Genomic DNA, 18057 nt, shown 5'->3' with positions numbered 1-18057 from the left:
GCCAGCGTGCAAAACGCCAGAAGTTTTTTTTTTTTGCGGCTTATTAACTTGGCCTAACCACACAGGCTCAATTTTTCTTCTGTCTGGGAACACCTTAAGGGTCGTTACACAAATTTAAGAGTTTTGAGAAGCGAAAAGAAATGCATGCACTGGCCGCTCAAAATCTCATTCACCAAGATTTGCAGTACTACGCGCGTCATGAAGAGGTGATATGCCAAACTGAACACGGCTTGACATTCATCTCATGGGCGTGCGCCCCAACATGGTGAAGGTGACAGAATGGTCCTGCATATGTCAAAGTAGTACGTGACACTGCGAGAACTACTGGAGACAACGTGTGCAATTTGTGCAAACAGTTGCCTAAATAGAAGCATGAATGTTGATAAAAATGCTAGAACACACAGACGAAATCTATTCGCCTTATTTATTTAATTTCATATAGAGAGAGATGCGAGACTAAGGTGCCTCCATTTTGTTTGCGTTGGTGTTCTCGCAGTTCTCGCATCGTGTCGGTGCCAGCATTCACAACGCTGGGCGTGGTTTTGGTGCGTCGTCCCTTACAAAAGTTGCAGCGGTGTGACACTGTGTATTGGGGTAAGGATACGTTATCCAAGCCAGCCTCTCAAAACGTGCGCGCAGATTGGGATCTATCCCCCGAAAATCGCAGTATAATACAAAAGAACATCGAGACGGCAGAACACCGCTTGCACGCACGGGCTGACATGGGCATCTCATGCGAGTGTAGTTTACGCGCGCATGGCGTGCTCATGCATGTCGTGTGATGCTCCAGCTCCGAGTGACTCTGATACCAATAGCGGGGAAGGAATTGGGCTTGCGAAGTCTACATAGATTTAGTGGGGAAGGTTTCAAGCTCACCTCCTCAGATCATGCTTTCGCAGCTTCTAATGATCAAATTAAATAATTCTAGTGGTACAAAGCTTTTCATTGGGCACGCAACATTTTCCACTGCCTAAGTAAAAATTTTCAGGTGACCTACTGAAGCACCACATGTAAATGACAAATAAAACGAAAACTATATAGATACTGCTTTTTTATCTGCACTTTACTTCCCCTGATGACTCTCCACAGTTTCGCATTCATTCTTCATCTTCCTGCCGCTGTACAGAAGCACCTCCTGCTCCCTACGCATTTGAGCGGACGGTGGAAAAAGGCTGAGCGGACGATGCGACATGCATGGTATACATGTGTAGAGGCTAATCGACCTTCCTTTTGGCTAAAATGCCTTCTGGGCTTGATAGTTCTAAAAGTAACTCATGAAATAAAGTGTAGTTTGCACCCCACAGTGTCCTGAAATGTATATTTTGACGGATAACGTGAATACCGGGCTTCAGCGGTACTTGAAGTCAAAATTTCAGGTTAAATAGCGTTTATGTAGGCATCGATTTTGAAAACAGGCATTTACAGGCACCTATATGAATTGAGGCTACAACGTTTAGAATAGGAGTATATAGGCACTATAAAAGCACTATAAAAGCTCTCCTTGCCCTCTAAGTTGTGCTCATGTGTCAAAATGACACGATAGGAATGCAAGAAACGAAACAGACATTTGCATATATTCCAGCCTCTAGTCATAATACTGTATATCCGTAATCAAACATAAGACGCATGGTCTGCCTGCTCCAAAACTTGCTAAAAAAAAATTTGTCTACCACTCCTTCGGCCCAACTGATATCTCATCTGGTTATCTATTAAAACAAATCTGTTGTAATAGGGGGCATTCCCCATACTTGAGATACATACTATTGCTATTTGCAAGTGACCATTTGCTGATGCGCCATTGAATGCTGTGCCTGACTCGTGCCTTCCCTTCTACACTCTACGCCACGCCGTTTCTTATAGGTTAGTGTGCTTGGAATAAGCGTGCCTGTTTAGTGTAGAACGCCTGTCCGTTCACAGCAGTGCGGCCTGGCTGCCCGCATTTTCAAGGCATACTTCAAAACACGAGAAGCGACAAAAAAGCCGCCTACATCTTCCCACACGACGAGCTGGAGTAAATGCGTCGCAGAGAGGTCAGGGTATCGATTGAATGTTGCGTAATTGAGTATTGTTTGGAAAATGCTTGTCATTTCGCCTTTATTATTCCTATTTATTGAATGAAGGAGAACTGTTGCCCTCAACGTGTGGTGGGACGCTGATGTTGGGTTGTACCCCACTGCTGCTTGAAGGTACTGTTGCTTCCATCGCATCTACTCGAGTTAAGAAAAGCGTCAAGTCAAACAAAAGCCATGTCTGAATTCGAAACGCGCGATCTGGTGCCTACATATACCGGTTAGCCGGTGAATGGCTGTGCAGCTCGAGAATTCAGTTTTTTTACTAGCAGACGTTGCCTGCAACGGCATTCAAGTTAATATTCTCTAAATGACGTTTCGTTTCATATTCATGAAGGCACGTTAGAGAGTGCTTGCATGAGTGTTAGTCGTGATGACGTCACGTAAGTCACTAGTGATCAAGTCGGTTGGCCGAGTCATAGTATGACATTATTGCTCTCTCACATAAGTTTCATTTGATATGCATGAAGACAGGTTAGGACAGCACGTGCGTGTGTGATAGACGTGATGACGTCACAGGAGTCACTAGTAATCACGTCGCTAGGCCTAGTGAGAGCATTCGAGTAATTACTCTTTCAAAGACGTTTCGTTTGATATACTACATAAAGGCAGGTTACAGAGTGCTTGCGTGGGTGTCAGGCATAATGGCGTCACGCGAGTCACTAGTGATCACGTCACTAGGCCAAGTGACAGCGTTCGAGCTATTACGCTCTCAAAGACGTTTCGTTTGACTTGCATGAAGACAGGTTAGGACACCGCATGCGTGCGTGATAGGCATGATGACGTCACGTGAGTAACTAGTGATGACGTCACTAGGCCTAGTGACATCGTTCAAGTTATTAACCTCTCAAAGACGTTTTGTTTGATATGCATGAAGGCACATTATAGAGTGCTTGCATGAGTCTTAGGCAAGATGACGTCACGCTAGTCACTAGAGTTGACGTCACTGGGCCTAGTGACAGCGTTCAAGTTATTACTCTCTCAAAGACGTTTCGTTTGATATGCATGGAGACATGTTAAGACACCGTGTGCGTGTGTGATAGGCGTGATGACGTCACGTGTGTCACTAGTGATGACGTCACTAGGCCTAGTAACATAGTTGACGTTATTACCCTTTCAAGAACGTTTTGTTTGATATGCATGAAGGCATATTAGAGAGTGCTTGCGTGAGTCTTAGGCAAGATGACGTCACGCTAGTCACTAGTGTTGACGTCACTAGGCCTAGTGACAGCAATCAAGTTATTACTCTCTCAAAGACGTTTCTTTTGATATGCATGGAGACATGTTAAGACACCGCGTGCGTGTGTGATAGGCGTGATGACGTCACGTGAGTCACAAGTGATGACGTCCCTAGGCCTAGTAACATCATTTAAGTTATTACCCTTTCAAGAACGTTTTGTTTGATATGCATGAAGGCATATTAGAGAGTGCTTGCGTGAGTCTTAGGCAAGATGACGTCACGCTAGTCACTAGTGATGACGTTGCTCGGCCTAGTGACAGCGTTCAAGTAATTACTCTCTCAAAGGCGTTTCGTTTGGTATGTATGAAGACAGGTTAGGACACCACGTGCGTGTGTGATAGGAGTTGATTGATTGATTTGTGGTGTTTAATGTCCCAAAACCACTATATGATTATGAGAGACGCCGTAGTGGAGGGCTCCGGAAATTTCGACCACTTGGGGTTCTTTAACGTGCATCCAAATCTGAGCACACGGGCCTACAACATTTCCGCCTCCATCGGAAATGCAGCCGCCGCAGCCGGGATTCAATCCCGCGACCTGCGGGTCAACAGCCGAGTTCCTTAGCCACTAGACCATCGCGGCGGGGCATGTGTGATAGGCTTAATGACGTCACGTGAGTCACTAGTTATGTCGTCACTGTGCCTAGTGACAGCGTTCAAGTTATTACTCTTTCAAAGACGTTTTTTTATATGCTTGAAGGCACATTAGAGAGTCCTTGCGTGAGTCTTAGGTAAGATGACGTCATGCCAGTCACTAGTGATGACGTCACTGGACCTTGTGACAGCGTTCAAGTGATTACTCTCTCAAAGACGTTTCGTTTGATATACATGAAGACAGGTTAGGACACCGCGTGCGTGTCTGATAGGCATGATGACGTCACTTGAGTCACTAGCGATGATGTCACTAGGACTAATGACAGCATTCAAGTTATTACTGTTTCAAAGACGTTTCGGTTGATATGCATGAAGACAGGTTAGGACACCGCGTGCGCATGATTATATATATATATATATATATATATATATATATATATATATATATATATATATATATATATATATATATATATATATATATATATATATTAATATATATATATATATATATATATATATATATATATATATATTTATTTATATAGATATTGGCATGATGACGTCACATGAGTCACTAGTGATGACGTCACTAGGCCTAGTAACATCGTTGAAGTTATTGCCCTTTCAAGGACGTTTTGTTTGATATGCATGAAGGCACATTAGAGAGTGCTTGCGTGAGTCTTAGGCGAGATGATGTCACGCAAGTCACTATTGATGACGTCGCTGGGCCTAGTGACAGCATTCAAGTTATTACTCTCTCAAAGACGTTTCGTTTGATATGCATGAAGACAGGTTAGGGCATCGCGTGCGTGTGTGATAGACGTGATGACGTCACGTGAGTCACTAGTGATGACGTCACTAGGCCTAATGACAGCGTTCAAGTTATTACTCTCTCAAAGACGTTTCGTTTGATATGCATGAAGGCACATTAGAGTGCTTGCGTGAGTCTTATGCGAGATGACGTCGCGCATGTCACTAGTGATGATGTCACTGGGCCTAGTGACAGCGTTCAATTTATTACTCTCTCAAAGACGTTTCGTTTGATATGTATGAAGACAGGTTTGGACACTGTGTGCGTGGGTGTCAGGCGCGATGACGTCACACGAGTCATTACTGATGACGTCACTAGGCTCAGTGACAGCGTTCAAGTTATTACCCTCTCAAAGACGTTTTGTTTGATATGCATGAAGGCACATTAGAAAGCGCTTGCGTGAGTCTTAGGCGAGATGACGTCACGTGAGTCACTAGTGATGACGTCACTGGGTTTAGTGACAGTGTTGAAGTTATTACTTTTTTTTTTCTTCGTTCAGCGAACTGGGAGCGCAGAGAAAACACAAAGGACGAAGCGAGGAACCACACAACACGAGCGCTCAACTAACAACCGATTTATTTTCCACATCGGAAGGACATATATAAACACAAAATGCGCATGTCAAAAAAGATTATGACGAAATCAAGGGCAGCATGCGAAGCGTGTAATCAGGGCACATGTCTAAGGGTTATCTAGGTAGCTGAATTCACAGTCAAGTAGTGAGAGGGAAGGATGACTTATACATTGGTCCGTATTCCTGGAAATGTGATAGGCTTCAGAAATTTCGCGCGTAGTTTGATGAGGATGCCGGAACAGAACAATTGTATTCTCAAACAGAGGTTGGCACTTGCACGAAACGCAATGTGACGCTAAATGGGAGTAAGGTGTACTTTTCAACGAGCTTCTGTGTTCCCTGAGACGCACGTTCACACATCGGCCGGTCTGGCCAATGTACATCCGTCCGCAAGAAAGGGGTATCTTATATACTACTCCGGTGATGCACTTAACAAACTTAGTTACGTGCTTCTGGAGGCATCCTCTACCTTTAGATGCATTATGTGCCCTCCTGTGCACCATTGAACATATACTGGCCAATTTATTGGCCAGTATATGTTCTTACTCCCATTTAGCGTCACATTGCGTTTCGTGCAAGTGCCAACCTCTGTTTGAGAATACAATTGTTCTGTTCCGGCATCCTCATCAAACTACGCGCGAAATTTCTGAAGCCTATCACATTTCCAGGAATACGGACCAATGTATAAGTCATCCTTCCCTCTCACTACTTGACTGTGAATTCAGCTACCTAGATAACCCTTAGACATGTGCCTTGATTACACGCTTCGCATGCTGCCCTTGATTTCGTCATAATCTTTTTTGACATGCGCATTTTGTGTTTATATATGTCCTTCCGATGTGGAAAATAAATCGGTTGTTAGTTGAGCGCTCGTGTTGTGTGGTTCCTCGCTTCGTCCTTTGTGTTTTCTCTGCGCTCCCAGTTCGCTGAACGAAGAAAATGAATTAACAACTGGCCCACATTTTGATCCTTTTGGAAGTTATTACTCTCTCAAAGTCGTTTCGTTTGATATATATGAAGTCAGGTTAGACACTGCGTGCGTAGCTGTCAGGCGCGATGATGTCACCCGAGCCACTAGTGATGACGTCACTAGGCCGATTGACAGCGATCAAGTTATTACCCTGCTCCGCCGCGGTGGTCTAGTGACTAAGGTACTCGGCTGCTGACCCGCAGTTCGCGGGTTCAAATCCCGGCTGCGGCGGCTGCATTTCCGATGGAGAAGGAAATGTCGAGGTCCGTGTGCTCAGATTTGGGTGCACATTAAAGAACCCCAGGTGGTCAAAATTTCCGGAGCCCTCCACTACAGCGTCTATCATAATCATATGATGGTTTTGGGACGTTAAACCCCACAAATCAATCAATCAAGTGATTACCCTCTCAAAGACGTTTCGGCTAATACACATGATGGCAGGTTAGACATTGCGTGTGTGGGTGATAGGCGTGATGACATCACCTGAGTCACTAGTGATCAAGTCAGTTGGCCGAGTCATAGGTAACACGTTATTGCTCTCCTAAAGACGTTTCGTTTGGTATGCATGTCGGCAGGCGAGTAAATTACGTGCGCGGGTGATATGGGTGATGACGTCCCCTCAGTCAATGGTGATCCAATGGCTTGGCCGAGTTTTAGGTATCAAGCTCCTGCCCTTTCAAAGACGTTTCATTTGATATTCATTACGGAAGGTTAAGACAGTGCGTGCGTGGGTGATATGCGTGATGACGTCACCTAAGTCACTCGTGATGAGATGATTGGCCTGGTTAATAAGTATCAAGTTATTACTGTGTGGACGGCGTTTCCTTTGATATGCATGTCGAAGGTGTGAATAGAGTTTACGCGGGTGATAGGTGTGATAAAGTCGCGCGAGTCACATTGAGTCACTAGTGACTCTTTCATGGTTTTTTCCTGTTAAATTCACTCCAAAGCTATTCACTCCACGCATTCCCGAAAATTCTGGGTCGTTTTGAAGTCACAATGTCATCAGGATTAAATGCGCTGGCGTTCAGATTAAATCGGCTTGGCAGTTGGATTAATTTTCGTGGCACTTAGGTTAAATTGAATGGCATCAGGATTAATTTGAGTGGCGGCTGGATTAAAAGGACCGGCACCTAGATTAATTTGGCTGGTGCTTGGAATAAATTGAGCGGGAAAACCTGTAGTAGAAGAAAAGTACACAGTCCTTTTATTACTGTAGAGACTTGTTTTCAAACAATCCAGACAATGAAATAATGCCTGCTTAACTGCAACGCCTAGGCCTGTTCAGTATAAAAATACAATCTGAAGAGGATTTCGTAACATGTACTCTGCCACCGTTTAGTCACTAATGCTCTCAATTAGCGCATTAACATAGCTAGAAAACAAAGAGATGGGCACTTCATGCGGTTTCTGTTCTTTTTATTACTGTTAGTGTGTTATTTCAACTATATTACTTGTTTCTGCCAATTTGCAACGATAAGAGGACAAGCGACGTGCCAAGCTGCCGATATAAGTATCTTCTATCGCTTGCCAAGAGAAAAAGTGTATTGATCTCTACGCTCATTTGCACAACACCCTTTCGGAAGATTTTCATCGGACCGACAGCACTGAAGAGTTCCTTCACTCAATAAACATGATTAGCGGCGTACAAGTTGCCACCATGAAGCAAACTACTTCGTCTTAAATATCCTTCAAATTTTTTTTTTCTGGCCGTAGCCACAAAATAGCAAGTGAGACTTGTTTGGCGTGGCCATTGTCACGAACCGGCTTTTGCCGCACACAACGCCAAGCTACGCGCCGAGAAGGGAATAAGGACAAAAGGCTCAATCTTGCCACATTGGCGCTGTGCACTTTGAGAGCGGTGGCGCCATCAAGTGAGTGCAGTAGGCCTATAGCCACATAGTTCTGAGGGGTGTCAGCGTTAGAGGCCTGGGAAGTGGCTGTTGACCTCCCAGGTTCCGAGTGAGGCTGCCCAGACTTGCCGCACCTTTGCACAGCTGTTTCTAGGCGACTTGCAGCTCCAGCACTTTGCGGCAAGATGGCAACAGCCCACACCAGTCAGCAGAACGGACTTGCCATCGAGGGAGTCCATGGCAAGGCTAAGCCTAGCTTAGCGAGGCCGAAAAAGACAATTAAGTCTGGGACACAGGTGACGACGACGAGCGGCTCATTCCAGCGGGACCTATCGACAGTGACAGTGAGACATTGAGGAGAAAGTCAACGACGTACTTGGCGAACCTCAACATGCCATCCGAGAGAATCCGGCGTGAACCGTGAGATATTTCGATGCTTGAGATGCCATATTGGATTAGGATCAGTGGCTATGGGGCAAAGAACAGATTTAGACTGGTTTGCAGACTATTTTGCTTTTACTGTTATTGGGGTAATTTTGTGGTGATGAGTGTTGGTTTCGTTTTTGCTTTCGATTTCTTGCCTTTTAGCTTTCGGGTTATGAAGTTGGCAAACCTCAACATGGCATCGGAAAGAAGCGGACGTGAACCATGAGATTGTTTGATGCTTGAGATGCCCTATTAGATTAGGATCAGTGGCTATGGGGCAAAGAACAGACTTAGACTGGTTTGTAGAGTATTTTTCTTTTACTGCTATTGGGGTAATTTCTTGGTGATGAGTGTTGGTTTCGTTTTCGATTTCGATTTTCTTGCCTTTTAGCTTTCAGTTTATGAAGCGTTTGTTATTTGTGTGACGTCCGTCTCGCGACTCTTTCAATTCCAATCGATCTAAGCGCTCTCAAGATGAGTTCATGACAAATTAATTGGCGAGCCTGCCAGGATCACAGCAAGCTTGCCAATTATTCTGGCAGGCTCACCAATTAAATGTCATGTATATTGATCTCGGGAGTGCTTGTGAAGAGTGGATTTGAAAGAGAGATGCGAGTGTGCCAAGACAAACATACTTCATCACACCAGACAGACAAAACCAATTCACAGAATTCGCGTTACAGCACTCAATAACAATAACACTAAAAAAAATCTTATACAATATTTCAACAACCAATAACTCAATAACTGCTGACCCGCAGGTCAGGGGATCGAATCGGGGCAGCGGCATTTTCGATGGAGACAGAAATGTAGACACGTGTGCTCACATTTGGGTGCACGTTAAAGAACCCCAGGTGGTCCGAATTTCCGGAGCCTTTCACTACAGCATCTCTCATGATCATATGGCGGTTTCGGGACGTTAAACCCCACATATTAATCAATAACTCAATAACAATTTGCCTACATGGGCGAACCCAAACTAGCTGTAGATTAGTTCTAATCTATTGTTAGCCCTAGCTGCTAGCCCTAAGCTAACATGGCGTCAACAATGGAACATTGTTAGAGATTGTTGCGTCGTGACTCGTTGCCCCTTGTGGCGTCGACGTTTTGTCGAGTCCCTGCTCTATTTCTTTACGGTCGCCGTAAGTTGCTCCGGCCGTACAAACCGTTCGTTCTCATTGCCAGTGTCTCAGTCTTTGTCTTAATTTCCAGCCTCGCGAGGCCCTGATCGTCAAGGGAACCCCCCCCCCCCCCCTGACGCATCCAGTCGGCTGACTGGTGTGTGCTGCTCTCTTTCTGATGAGATGTGGGGAAGCTGCAAGTCCACTAGGAACGGCTGGGCAGGATGCGGCAAGTTTGGGCAGCCTCACTCAGGACCATCTCCAAGGTCGACGGCCATTTCCCGGGCCCCTTCACGCCAACATCCAAAGAATCGGGCGGTCATGCTGCTCCTGTCGCTGTAGCGACGCTCGTTTTCCCGTCTTTGCATCTCGGCATCCCAACAAAGAGTGCCAGCTTATCCTTCAGGATTTTTTTCTTCACGGCCCGCGTCTCGTGCCAGGAGCCTTTTTCTGACCAATTTCTTGCAATTACGTGGCTGGTGCGCGAGCTCTCCAATGACTCTTCTCTCCTCGTGCATCGTCGCCGCGCTTCCACGTTCGGCACGTGCCTTGTGCTCTCCTTTACTCATGGCAAAAACACGGACGAGAGAAGAAAACGATGACAGAAGCACTGTGTCAGTGCTTTCAACGATTCAGCGCTTTTGTTGTCATCTTCATATTCCCTCCGTGTTTTGTTTACGCTGGACGTCATGATCATTTTTCAACTCATCTAATTCATGGCTGGTTTGACTTTTGGAATGACATTGACAGTGCTGGCTGTAGCACTGGAAATAGATTAGGCAATTATAAAAGAGTATAATTGGTTTCATTCCATCTTTTAAGAGATATTTAAGAAGAATTCATTCCAAAAATTACAATAAGTTCCTATATTTATGTGTATACATCAGTAACTCGTTTTTTTTTTGTGCACCATTTCAGATTCTTGGATGGTTGTTTTCTGGAGGCACAACTATCCTATATACGTCAAAACCAAATCATAGTAGCGAAAGAGATCAGGTAAGGTGCTTTGATTTTTTTCTTGGGATAATATTTTGCATTACCACTTGTAAAAGACAAGCAAATTTATTTCAGGACGACTTTGTAGCAGAGGAAGTTCTTAAAGTAGCACCAGGTCTGGCTTGTGATTTGGGACAAGCTGTCGAAACATCACCAGAGCCAGCGTGTGAAACAAACGATGGTACAGAGAAATCGGTTCAAGTGCAGCTACTTATGCACCATGAAGGATCCCAAACGGACGAAAAGATAATTCTATCGTCAACTGCTATGCAAACAGAACCATACACTTTTTCTTCAGGTATGTATGCGCATTTCTCATCAGATTTTATGAAAAATTCAGTTTGGCCGCAAAGGTGCCATAGCGGCATTTCAAATTGTTACATGAAGTGAGGGTAGCAACTCAATGCTTTTACGTCCGACTAGTCACTGTCGTTCAGAAGGCTGACGTAACGGAATACCGTTGTTCCAGCGAGCAAAGTAATTTTCGTGTTGCCTGTCACTTCACTGCAATGTAATTGGTGAGATCGCAGCAAGTACGCTGCGTACAAAGCTATGAAATGCCTCTTGATTTATTTGGAGACAGCACGCAACCCAGCGTTGCTGTCATTTAGTAACAGGGGTTCAACAGCTGTGCCAATTGCACCAATTTGATACAATTTTTTATTGTTGTGCCGAGCTGCACCAAAACCATGAAATTTGCTGAAATTGCACCACACTGTGCCTAAATGCTCTGACAGCCTCAAAATTTTCTTGGGTGCGCTCATCTCGGCGAGGAATTAAGGCCATGTCGACTACATGCAGTTTGCACCATCTATCAAAGCACGCAGACTTCAACTGGAGTGCCGAAAATGTACTTGTAATATGATGAGATAAAGTAACAACGCTGTGCGCCCATTAGTGTGTTGACTGCAGCGGATACCTATCGGTGGTGTGATGGAACTTGAAGGCAAAAATGCATTGCTGTAGCCAGACATGCTTCGCTGCAAATATGAATTTCCTAGCCTGGAAACGCTGCTATGGTTTGTTAAAAACTAAAGCTGGAAATGTATGCTGTTTTTCCTGCACGCGAACCAGCTCTACGTGCTGCAAACGCCGACATTGCCAGCGACGATATCAATTGCCTTAGCAGTGGCACATTAAACCTATTTTTTGTGTGTTGAAGTTGCGTCGTACGGCCGTGGTACTCGTGATAGATATCCGGTACCATCGCTGGGCAAACGAGTGCGGGCCGTAGTTACTTTACCTGGTCAAATGCGGTTCGCAAGGGAACGAAGCGGCACTTAACCACCTGTTGAAAGAATAAAAAAGGTGAAAGGTGGGGAGGAGGTGTAGCGGTTAGAAAATTTCTTGACTTTGGTTCTTACCCGTGCAGAGAATGCGGCTTAAACCCCTTTCGCCGCAGTACACTGGTGCCCTTTGGAAAAGCGAATTGAGATTTGAAAAGCGCTGTTAGCACTTGTCACGAGGCGCTGCACATTTTTAAAGGTTACTCATGCGTTAGTACCAACGTTTTTAGATACTGTCTGTTGGGTGAGCGTGCGTGGTCGCAGCGGCGAGGAGCGGTCTCCTCTTATATCTCACGGAGCAGCGGCACTGCTGTCACTTTGGTATTGGTGAAGCAGCGTCGTCTGCTACCTCTGCATGCGAAACAGCGGGAAATTAGTTTTCGAATACGCGGTTTAGCTAAAGTAGCTAGATGAGGGCCGAATGAATACAAGATAGTGATAAATAAGGTCTGCGCCTGTAGCTAAGAATTGTATGATTCTTTCTTTGCCTGCAATGACAGAGTGGTGTGGCCAGCGGGTGGCACACTGGGCCTGCACCATTCTTGTCCTCCTCCCCACCCCCCACCCCCAATTTTCCCTCTATTGTTTGCAGAGCAAAAAGTGACACATGACTCTTTTGTCTGTCCCGCACCTTCTTCAAGTCAAAGTGGTGTCCCCTGACAAAAAATTCTGCCTTGCCCTCTGCAATAAATAGGCCATATATGCGCCTTCAGGTTATGGACGATTCTAGGTGAACGAGTCTGTTGTAATTACCCATCGTATAAATTGCTCATAAGAACATATGGAGAAATAGCTGTGGTCCTTTTTGAACAGCTAAGGAAAAATAGACAGGCCACATGCATAGTCTTGTGCGAATTCGCACTGCAATCCTGCTGTGCTTTAATGGGTGAGCTTGCAATCCTCACATCTGACATAAAAGGTATAATTTTTATGTGAAGTTGCGTTTCATACACAAACTCCTTGGACTGTAGCTGAAATTATTCGAGGAGTTTGGAGAAGAGCTTTCAAAGTGATGGAAAAATAATTTTAAAAAGAAATAGAATGCATTGTAATAGATGACATACAGCCAGTATTTAAAATAACTTTTATTTAAAAAAGCTCTTCAGCTCTTCGCAATTTGTATTTCACACGTGACACGACGATCAAGCATGCTTGAGTGAATTAGAAGTAGGATAACAAACATGCCGACCTGTAGCGCACAGGGCTGTCGGAAGTATAGCTATGCCTCCGAGGAAAACACTTGCGATAAGCGGCACTTCTTCAAACTCCAAATAACCGTGCAGTTCTCAAGGCTTGACAGCAACTATTTCATGAGAAGCCTTCTAGGTGACAGTCAAGACCTACATTTCGAATCTGAAGACCTAATCTCTTGCTGCGAGCACAAAGTAGGTGGAAATGTTGTCCAATTACCACATGTTAGATTGCCACTTGAGCCCAGTACTATTCCTAGAATTTTTTTAAAAATTCCTGCACACTAGTCCAAATCAGTGACATTAAAGCGTAGAAGGGAACCCCCAAAACTACAAGAAACCTCGAATTTCCAGGGCCATGCGTCGGTAACTGGTTTCAATGTGCCTGACATTAACATGAAGTACAGTGATGTTGACGAAGCTACTGGCATCCACTCCGATCTAAAGTTATGTCCAGAGGTAGCAGCTCAGTTGCCTACAGTACACGATCAGAGAAAGTTCCAATCCAGGAATGTTGAGCTTATCCAGGAAGAAGTTACTTTTTTTCAAAGTTATTTAAAATAAAGGTGTTGTCGAAATCGACAAGGCAGGGGTGGTAACAAAAGGCTTCATCTTTGTCTTCAGTTGTAGAGGGAAGCTTGTTCCCTCGTGTGCATACAACAAACGTGGTTTGGGAAGTCAGCTGAAACTCACGAGCTTGCGCATTGTATCAAATTTTCTCAGTTATGTTGATCACCTGAAGATATGCACGGGCTGTCATAGCAGCTTATTCCCTTGGATTTCAGCCGCAACATCAGCCCTGAAGATCCGGGACATGTGGAGGAGCACTTTCGGGCTGACGCGGAAACACTCATGCCCACCATGCAAGAGCACAAAGAAAAATCAGCAAGCTCAGTAGAAAAAAAAATGGAGAAATCTACGAAATCAGTGAAGCTTCACCAAAAATTACGCTCGACTACTGAAAAATTAACAAATACGGTTATTAAGGCCAATGTTTTTCAAACAAATTGACTAACGACATTCAAAAAATAAAAACACAGCTTTCAAAAGGTTCTACTAGTGAAATGGACTAACTCATGACCGGCTTTCTTCCAGCACAACAACCGATGCTGCTGAGTGAAACCTTTTTGAATCCCAATATGCTAGGGATTCCCTTAATAATTTATTTGTTTAAGTCATGGTGTCGGCATAGGCAGTATGTTCACCTTTGACATGGACCTATCAGCAGCAGCAGGGTTCCATATTTTAAAGAGCGGGCAAGTAATCAGCCACTTGGTTTTGTAGCGCCACCCTCTGGCTGACTTCGCTTTGAAGCTTTCAGCGCAGCATAACAAACGAATTCGAAAAAAAAAAAAACAGGAAAACTTCCTGTATAAGCTCAGCATTTTGGGATTGGAGCATTGATCGATCTTGTAGTGCATGGAACCAAGTTGCTATCTCTGGACAATACTCAGGATCGGAGGGGACGCCAGTAGCTTTGTGAACATCGCTTTTCTCCTCCATGTTAACGTCCAACACATCACCACCACTTGCCGACACACGGCCGTCGAAATTCGCAGGTTCTCTAAGTTTCGGGGGTTTCCTTTTGCACTTTAACAATATTCATGAAATTTCAATGAACAGCAGGAGGCTTAGGTGTCCTCTTACCACATAGAATTTTCATGTTTCCCCTTACGATGTGCTCGTAGCTCTTACCATATAGAATTTTCACGTTTCCCCTTACGATGTGCTCGTAGCAAGTGATTAGGTCTTTGAATTCAAAATGTAAGTCGGAAATGTATGTCTTGAGCGTCACCTAGAAGGCTTTTCGTGGAATAGCAGCTGTTCAGGCCTTGAGAACTGCAGGGTGATTAGGGGGTTTGAAAAAGTACTGTCGATTGCAAGTGATTTCCTCAAGGGCATCGTCACTGTGACAGCTTGGCGCTCCGCAGGTCGACATGTTTACTATTCTAAACTGCTAATTAGCGTGCTTGATTGTTGTGTACCATGTTAAATACTATTTGCGATGACAGAAATCTAACCTTCCAGCTCCCGCCGCTGTGGTCTCAGCAAGCGAACTCCAAAAAAAGGAAAAAAAGAAAAAAAGAATTCAACGTTGCCGCAGGGAGCCGGCGGCGGCGGCTCGATTTCAATGATATGCCAGAGCCGCCCCTCGGAGCGGATACGAGTTGGTGCCAAATTCTAAGAATGTTGGTTTGTACACCGCATAATTCGGAATACCAGTATAATCACTGACGTCTAAATAAGCTACTGACAATCATTTAGAGCAGTGTATGACATTTCTGCTCCCCTAAAAGAATTGTGCGACAGTTTTTTTTTTCGCCACCCTTACTTCTCGATTTTACGGATCTCCCAAATTTTAAGGTCGCAAGATTCGCAGGTTCTTACCTAATTTGCAGAGTCTGGCAAATGATTTGACAGGCGCAGCAAATGCTTATATCGACTTCATCATTGTTTGCTCAGTGGGATGGTTCAAAATACTACTTTCAATAAAATAGCAGTGCTCATGTTCACGTACACGGTTTAAGTGATGTTGAATGGTTTATGCATATTTTATTGTTCAAAATGTAATCTTTCTTATTTATACTGCTCCAAATGCGATATTTCATGACAAAAAATGTATGATTTTAATATTTCAAAAGTAACATTTTGCTGCTCTGAAAATTACTCCAAATTGTATTTCGGCTGTTACACCCCTGTAGTAGGAATTCATGGTGAGCCCTATCTCACTTTTGCCTCGAGTTGTTGGGCCCGGTGGTTGCAGTGTTTTCCCACTCATACCAGCCTATGGGAGCCTTGGTCTTGTGAGTCTTGACGTTGGTAGCGGGCCCCCTTGTTGAACTCGTTGCCTAACTTTGCAGAGAGAAGAGGCGCTCGTACAAAATGACAGAAGTTTATTTTCAAAGTAGAGATGATAAAAAGATTAAAGAGGAAGTGAAACACAACTGCTCGGCGGGTGAATGCTGGACCATTCCGCCAAACTGTACAAGGACTTCTTTTCCTTTTATTAACATTCAAAGGAAATACACCTTTCACTCAAACTTTCACCTGTGCTTTTAAGTTGAAACAGCGGCACACAAAACCTGAAAACCTGAATAGGAGCGTCTTCAGACAAGTGTAAACAAACCCAAGAAGTATTTTTAAAAGAAGTAATCAGTGGCCCTTTTCCAGGTCATGAAAGTCATGAAACAAATGGTGGCAGAACTCTTGAGGCTGCCTCTTGCATTAGGGGCGTTGTCTCAAGCTATCAGTCTGCCATGGACTATCCCTTTTTTTACTGCACCTCAGGTGGAAGTTCTAAAGTCAGGCTTCAGTGAGGAGCGGGCATTCTTAGAGAACAACGTCAGTAGCCCTGTAAGAAGTCAACACTCTCTCTCTACAATAAGCTCACTTTCTAATCTAGCAAGCCAGTTTTCTGAACAGCCCTCACTGTGCTTTCCCTACTACCCCTTACTTACGATACGTAACCTAAAGCCACAATAAACCCAAAACAAGGAACTACTGCATGAGTTTCACTTACCTGCCTTCAGTATTCGTCCTTATTTTTTCATCTGCTGAAATCGAAGTTCAAAGGTTACCATTTTCCACCTGCTAGTGGGACACACCCTGACAGATTCGCACGCTTTAACAATAGATTGAGCTGAATCCTATAACTGTCCGAAAAGTGTCTCTAACCTCATCCTTCGAAAAAGTGTACACAATCCATAAGCATTCTATAAGATTGAAATCAAAGTAATAATGGTCTCATTTGGTTAAGGGTATTTCCTTATGTTAGCCCGTCTGAGAAAGAGCACACTGTGTTTTGGTGGGTGCTTTAGCTGTACACTACTCGCATATAAGAGCACTCTAACATCTACACACACTATTAACTGCATGGCTTATCTCTAGAAGCTTAGGTCTATTAAACGCACATCTGAATCTTAATGTTTACGAAAAACACGCTGTTAAGATAACACTCAATGCTGTACGCATCAGGAGCACCTGACAAAATCTACTTGTGCCCTCAATTATCAGTTCATAAAAAGAATGTTATGGGTTTATCATGAACCCCTAAAACCACTTTGATTTTAAGCTGAGACCTTCTTTACCAAAGAACACCATTTCAAATCTCTCAAAACTAAAGAAATCTTACAAAACTTTCTTTAAAAAATTTTGTTTTTTTTCTCAAAAAGCTTACTAATGACCTCCGCATTTTGGTTGTGTACATAATGGTTTTATTTTCTGCTGTTTTCGAGATCGTCACAAGCTACAATGAGCGTGAACTCTTAGCTCAACGTAAGAGCCTCGCCTGATTCATGATTTCGGCCAGCCTTCTTCGTAACAGCGAAGGGGATGCCAGAAGTGCAAAGGGAAGACTTGCCTTTACAATTTGTTCCTGCTCAGAATTTCGGACATGTAACATGTCCTTTCAACTGGGATCACTTTGACATGCATGTCTCCAATAAGCTGTCCTTCTCAACTGCACATGTCATCATGGAGTGTGCGTTTAAAGCGCTTAGTCATGCCATTGGTGTGGGGATGGTGTGCGCTAATCGTTCAATGCACAACGTTGCAATCATGCAAAAGGGCTTGTACAGCTTCCGAGAGGAACGTGCGTCTGCGGTCGCCGAGTAGCTCGTGAGGCACGCTATGGTGAGGAACAAGTTTGTGAAACATAAATAAGCCGACTTCACGTGACGTGACCTCTGCCAGCACGGTCGTCTCAGCATTTCGTGTCAAATGATCAATAGTGATAATCATCCAGTGATTCCCATCATGTGTATACAGAAGAGGGCCGTACTGGTCGATTCCTATACAATCGAATGGTCGTGAGGAACAGCGCAGCAGCTGGAGTAGTCCAGTGATTAGAACAGGGCAGTAGCTGGAGTAGTCCAGTGATTGACACAATGGACTCTTCCGGCATTGATGCTTAGAGCATGAAAGCA

General features: G+C 44.2%; 1 protein-coding gene across 2 annotated transcripts in view; it reads left to right on the top strand.

Moving 5' to 3' along the window:
* LOC142802709 (uncharacterized) overlaps positions 1–18057 on the top strand; it is a 162092-nt gene that overhangs the window by 26488 nt on the left and 117547 nt on the right. For both annotated transcript variants that reach the window (XM_075887705.1, XM_075887704.1), the window contains exons 2-3: positions 10579–10656; positions 10732–10954. In XM_075887705.1, coding sequence (XP_075743820.1) covers positions 10579–10656; positions 10732–10954 — 301 coding nt within the window. The remainder of the gene's footprint in view (positions 1–10578; positions 10657–10731; positions 10955–18057) is intronic.

Source organism: Rhipicephalus microplus, chromosome 3, assembly GCF_043290135.1.
Source record: "Rhipicephalus microplus isolate Deutch F79 chromosome 3, USDA_Rmic, whole genome shotgun sequence".
Classification (NCBI taxonomy): Eukaryota; Metazoa; Arthropoda; class Arachnida; order Ixodida; family Ixodidae; genus Rhipicephalus; species Rhipicephalus microplus.
Note: the sequence above shows the minus strand (reverse complement) of the source record. Positions and strands in the feature narration are given on the sequence as shown.